The 6,298-nt window shown below is 46.3% G+C and overlaps 1 protein-coding gene across 1 annotated transcript in view; it reads right to left on the minus strand.

Annotated features, from left to right (window-relative positions):
* The window catches only part of ASB18 (ankyrin repeat and SOCS box containing 18), a 65,351-nt gene that overhangs the window by 45,336 nt on the left and 13,717 nt on the right, over positions 1 to 6,298 (minus strand). The window contains exon 2 of the mRNA XM_003798229.1: positions 64 to 186. Within this exon, the coding sequence (XP_003798277.1) occupies positions 64 to 186 (123 nt within the window). The remainder of the gene's footprint in view (positions 1 to 63; positions 187 to 6,298) is intronic.

A 6,298-nucleotide genomic window follows, 5' to 3' on the forward strand; every position in this document is an offset into this window, starting at 1 on the left:
TTCAGAGAGAGTGTTAGTAGCTCCTTAAAAGCAAGTAACTGAGCTTTAAAGGAACAAGGGTACCTGACAGTCCGAACGTGGCTGAAGATTTCACCTGCCATTCCATCTCATCCTTGTTGATCTCAAACACCACGTTGGCGTCCTGGAAGAACTGGCCCATGAGGGTCCTAAGATGGTCCAGGTCTCCTGTGACCAAGGCAGTGTGGTACTCGAGCACTGGAGACCCTGCTCTGAGCTGAGGCTCTTTCTCCATCTTCTGAAAGATTTGAAGTTTTCCTCTCACTCGCTCTGGCTGCCTCTTCATTGCAATGCAGTTGATTTCAGAAAACTTCTTCAGAACGGGAGAGATGGTCTTAGGGAGTGTGAGCTGTTTCTATTGTCATACTCCATTGTTATCCAGTGTATTTATAACTCTCGTAGACTCTGATGTGATAATGGTTACTTGATACGGCCAAGATCATGTGACCATTGGGATGCAGCAGTGTCCAGTCCCCAGTGATTACATGGACGCTTACTTGCTAACTCCAGAGACAGACACATCTGCACATCTCCAAACAGCTCTCTGCCCTTCCAGGGCCCACACCAGCATGTGCCCTGAGTTGTCAGGGACTCATCTCTCTTATCCTGCTGTTTGGGCAGAAGATGCCTCAGCCTTAAACAGTATTGCATTCACCTGCTTGTGTAGGTTAAGTGACTAACTTATAAATCTGATGTTAGTGGCCACAATACTTAGCGAATAATTAATATCTTCTTAGGTTCAAAAAAATGTGCTATGTTTAGAATTTGGGAATGAAAAAAAGCCCAGAGGAAAGAAACAAATATCTAAGAAGCCGCAGATGCTTTCTGTGCTTGCTTACACCTCGCCTGGTGAAGGAGGCAGTCTGGCCCCGCTGCTTGGCTGGTTAGTGGCTGAGCTGTGATGGGAACTCTGTGTGTCTGTCTTCAGAACCCGCCCTCTGTCCACCACACTGGGCTGCCCCTCCAAATAGGACCTGCTCGGAAGTGGGCCAACACTGTTGGGAGGCGCTTTCCAGTGAGGGCTCTAAGCTGCCCTCCGAGGGAAGGTGGAGCCAGACTGGTGGGAACAGCTCTCAGGATAGAGCTGAAAGGGTCTGTCTGCTCTCACTCGTTGATTCCCTCCACTCCCAGCTCTCAGAGGGGTTGGGAGCTATGGATGGTTTCTACGTTTTTAAATAGTTGGATAAAAACAAAAGAAGAATACCATTTCATAACACACAATAGTTACATGAATTTGGATTTCAGTGTCTGTAAATGGTTTCCTGGAACCCTGCCACCTGCCATGCTTGTTCAGCTCCATATTGTCTACTGCGGCTTTTGAGTGTGTAATGGCAGAGTTGAGCAGTCCTGGCAGGGAGCATGTGGCCCACAGAGCCCTTTCCAGAAGAAGGTGACCCTTGGTCTAGAAGATGAGAGACTTAGGTACAACAAATACTTTTAATGATTCTTATTAATAAATAAATGAGGCTTCTTATTCTTGCTGTGAAGAGTGTCTTTTTGTTTTCTGTCCCCACCAAGTTCTCTTTGGCTGTGCCCAAGGGTGACACATGTGTGTTCTGAGGGCTGCGGTGGAGGGAGGTGGCCCTGAGGATGTTGGAGGGAGGAAGCTGGATACTGCAAAGGATGAAGTTCCCCATGAGTGTTCCTGGGGAGGAGGATCCCTGGGACAGAGCAGGGGTTCCCAGAGGCATCACCTGGGGCTGTGGGGCCTGTGTCTTCTAGCAGTTGGAAACTGACCCCCAAATATGCATCCTTTGCTAAAGATGAGAAAGGCCACAATTAAAAAAAAAATAAATGGTAACAGTTCTTGATTAGTAACTGACTCGTTACTACAGTATCTACTACAGTTTAGGGCTCTTTTATAAATAAAACAATAAATAATTTTTTATTGTAACATAGTTACATAGTTATTTACTACAGTTTAGGGCTCTATTTTATAAATAAACAATAAACTAATTTTTTTCTTGTAACATAATATACAATTCCCCCCACACATTTTTTGGGGAGCAATTCATGTTTTTCCCTGCTAAAAAGTTGGAACGGGCCATTGAGTTGGAATGGGCTACTGGGTCCTTCATCCTGTTCACATGAATTAAAATAAAAGCTCTGAAATCAGGCTGGGCCTGGTGGCTCATGCCTGTAATCCTAGCAGTCTAGGAGGCGGAGGCGAGAGGATCACTCGAGCCTGAGTTTGAGGTTGCTGTGTGCTAGGTCGAGGCCATGGCATTCTAGCCTGGGTGAGTAAGACTCCATCTCAAAAAGACAAAATCAAAAATAAAGACCAACTATACAACCAGAGAGTGGAGGGCGGCAAATAAAAGAGTCTGAGGGCTTTGCCTGAATGGGCAAAGGGGAGGGCAGTGGCGCACACGCCCGGGAGGCTAACCGTGTGCTGGCCCTGGGAGGCAGGATAGCAGGGGCCACGATCCATTTCAAGTAAGTGGTGTTGCAAACAACAGCGTAGACGCATCCGGGAAAAGACATGAAATGGAGTAGAGTTCATCGGGGTGAGGCATCCCTGGTCACAGCTGAGCTTCTGTAGCCCCCCTTTGCCCACCCCCCATCTTTCTCTCTTAGCCTTCTTGGTAACACTCCCTCCTCTCCCTGAGTTCCCAGAGCTGCTGCATTGAGCCTCAGCAGGCTCTTTGTGTCGTCTCTTTATTTCTAAGGGTCCCTTGGTCTCTGGGTTGCTCCCTTCACCAAGATTTTCTGCAGCCAAGGGGAACCCAGCATAGGACGACCTTCTGTCTTCCTTAGACATACGGGTGTTTGCAGTTTACTATGGATGTGTCCCTAGACCAGAGGCCCTTCCACAGCCTCAGCACTGAGCCTCAGCCCCAGCGTCAGACAAACACAGCCAAGGTGAGCCCATGGCCCCCCATAGCTGCCAGGTCAGGTCATGAGCAGCTCACCCCACCTTCAGCCAGCGCTGTCCCTCACCAACGAGAGCCCTTCCACTTTCAGGGTACAGCTCACACGTGAAGGCATCCGGCAGCCAGATACCTCCCTGCCCACCCACTACCTCTGAAGAGATGCGGCTTTTATCACGGGCGGGGTGGGGGGAACTCCAGGCCTTGAGTCAGTCTGTGCACACACACCTATGCCTGTAACTCCAGTCTGCAACAAGGGTGGGAGGATTGCTTCAGGCAAGGAGTTCAAGACCAGCCCTGGCAAAAGTGACCTGTCTTGATGATAGATAGATAAATAGGGGCGGCACCTGTGTCTCAAAGGAGTAGTGTGCCAGCCCCATATGCCAGAGGTGGCGGATTCAAACCCAGCCCCTGGCCAGAAACTGCAAAAAAAAAAAAAAAAAATATGATAGATAAAAATTAGCCAGGGATTGTGGCAGGCACCTCTAGTCCCAGCTACTAGAGTGGCTGAGACAGGAGTATCGCTTGAACCCTGGAGTCTGAGGTTGCAGTCAGCTATGATGAGGCCACTGCAAACTAACCCAGGAAACAGAGCCAGACTCTGTCTCAAAAAAGGAAAAAAAAAGCAAAACAAACAAATACCCCTGCCCCAATTTCACGTATTTTAAAGTTTCATCTCCCTCGTCCATATCATCAGTAGCAAAAGCAATGTCAACATTGTCAATGAGAACAGCAGAGACTTTTTAAAAGGGCCCACTATGTGCCAAGGACACGGGGGTGATGTGGGACGTGCTGCAGTCAAGAAGATACAGACCAGGGTTGTAGGACACTTGTAGCCCTCCCCAGAGATAAAACGCACTCCATACATCACCACAATGGAGACCATTTCCCTTCTCAGATGGACGCCAGAATAAAATTATGAGCTCCAGTCTCATCTGCGCCTGCCCCCTTCATTATATTACTCTGTAGCTGCTCTGTTCTCTCAATGGCAATATTACACTCTTTGGATAGTTCATTTCTCCAAGCATAGCCATTTTGCCATCTTATTTTTCTCAGACTGATTGTAATTAGATGAATTTCTGAAGGACTCACTCATGCACAGATATAATATAATCCAACTTGAGCTTGTATTTCACGTTAAACTGGAGAATTTTTTGTACCTGATGTGTTTGTCATGGGTTATTTTTAAAGGGGGCGGGACACTGAAGGTAAGTCCAAGGATGACAGCCACCCCACCCCACACTCGACACTAAATTTAGCCTTCCAAGTGTTATTTGTCAACAGCTCCCTAAATATCCCGACTCAGTTTCAGTAGGTAGGGAGTAGTTGTCAAGAAACAGACCTGGCTTTCTGTAAGAGCTTTAAAAATAGCTCATGGTAGACAGCATGAGTTCATAAACAGGACATGTAGATTACTTCGTGAGCATGGCAGAGAGCTGTCCTTCTGTTTTGTTTTGGTTTAAAAGAACAAGAAAAGCTATAGTTAACTGCTGCATTAAAACAACAACCTGAAAACCAACCCATTCATTCATTTATTCATTCAATAAACATATACGTAATCTTTATTATTTCTTAGGGTGTGTTGTATAATTTGGGCATTCAGAGGCAAAAAATACAACACCCTTGCCTATAAGGGTCACACAGGAAACAGCAATGGCCAGAACAGCTCACAGACTATGCTTCTGAGCCTTCCTTTCACCAACTGAATGGTGTCCCTCAGTTAGAACCCTGTCTTCTTACTTGTGCTCTGGACTGGGCTCTGTCTTGCCCATTTCCGGCAGCAATGCTAGAAGCCCACCCCCCACCCTTTGCTTGAGTTAAGATATTTTTACCTCATTTTTAAACATCCTCACCCTTCTCAGCTCAGTCAAAACCAAAACACAGACTCTAGTTTTATCCTCCCTGCAACCTCAGCCCATATAAACACTCAACTTCTTTCAAGAGTTAATTTGCATATGAGGTTGCTGGACGATTATTCAAAGTCTTTGAGGAATTGTGATAAAGCAGAAGGATTAGAAGGCTAGAGTTGTAGTTTTCAATTTGGAAAAAAAAAATCTGGATTTCTCAGGCTTATGAACTTGACGTTAGTCTTGGACAAGATCTCTACGTGAATCATGAGAAAGATGGTTTGGGAATATTTAGAAAAGAGAGTGGGGTCACTTGGAACTCTGTGAGTCACAGGAACGAGTCAGGTGGACCAGAAGTATTTTCTTTTGTGATGTGGTTACTCATTGAAATGAAGAGGGGATGTAGGCAACAAGTGTGTGTCCAGCAACCTGCAAAGGAAGGGTTCATGAGAACCTTTTGGGGCAGATGGAAACAATCTGGGTCTTTCCTTAGGATAATCTGGCTAAATAACTCGAACTAAAGAAATAATACATGTGATGACTCTAAAGCAGTAGATGGAGACTGGGTGAGGTGACTCATGTCTATAATCCTAGCAGTTTCAGAGGCTGAGGTTGGAGGATCAGTTGAGGCCAGGAGTTCAAGATCAGCCCGAGCAAGATGTCTCTGCAAAAAATAGATTAGCTGGGTGTGGCAGTGGGGGGCTGTAGTCCGGCTACTTGGGAGGCTGAGATAGGAGCATCACTTGATCTCACTTGATCTCTGGAGTTTGAGGCTGTAGTGAGCTATGATGACTTCACTGTACACTAACCTGGGTAAAAGAATAAGATCCTGTCTCCAAAAAAAAAAAAAAAAAAAAAAAACCAGTTCAAATCTTGGCTGGATCCCAATCTGAGAGTTTCTGGTGTAATGGGCTTGGGGTGTGGCCTGGGCATCACAACAACCATCTCTGACAAGATATTCCTCAGGTATTTCTAGCAGAAGCCTAAGCTGGGGAACCTCTGCTCTAACGGGAAGCCGTGGAATCTGCCTTCAGCCTCATCTTGTACAGAGTTCGTACTGGGGATTTGAAAGGACACATGTGGAAGGGCAGCTATCAAGTGTGAGGCAGGGAGCCTAAAACAATCAGAGTTTCAGAACAGGCCAGGAAAGGGGCCTGATCTAATCAACACCTCGCACCAACATTAAAACCCTAGGCACGTAGGATCCTATTGTCCTTGTGAATCATGTGGTTTAAACTGCCACTCCCTGTGTGGGTTCCCCCGTTCTGGGCACTAGAGGTTCTTTCTCTTTGTTTTTAAGTTTGGAGGCTGTTGGATGCATTGATGTTTATACACAACTTTAGGTAGTATAAATGCAAATTATTTGACGTTATTTAAGAACAGTCAAAGCATGTCTGCACAGGAAGAGTAAATGTAAGTTAGGTGTTAGTTTTCCTTCCTCAGTAGAACCCTTGGCTTTGTGGAGCCTGGAGTCCTCCCTAGAATCCCTGAGAGCACCTGTGCTGTGCCTCATGGTGCTTCTCTCTCCCGACCTCTGTCTCTGGTGGTGTTTCTCTCTCTTGG

The sequence above is a fragment of the Otolemur garnettii genome, unplaced genomic scaffold, assembly GCF_000181295.1.
Source record: "Otolemur garnettii isolate 467f Iridium unplaced genomic scaffold, OtoGar3 scaffold00133, whole genome shotgun sequence".
NCBI lineage: Eukaryota > Metazoa > Chordata > Mammalia > Primates > Galagidae > Otolemur > Otolemur garnettii.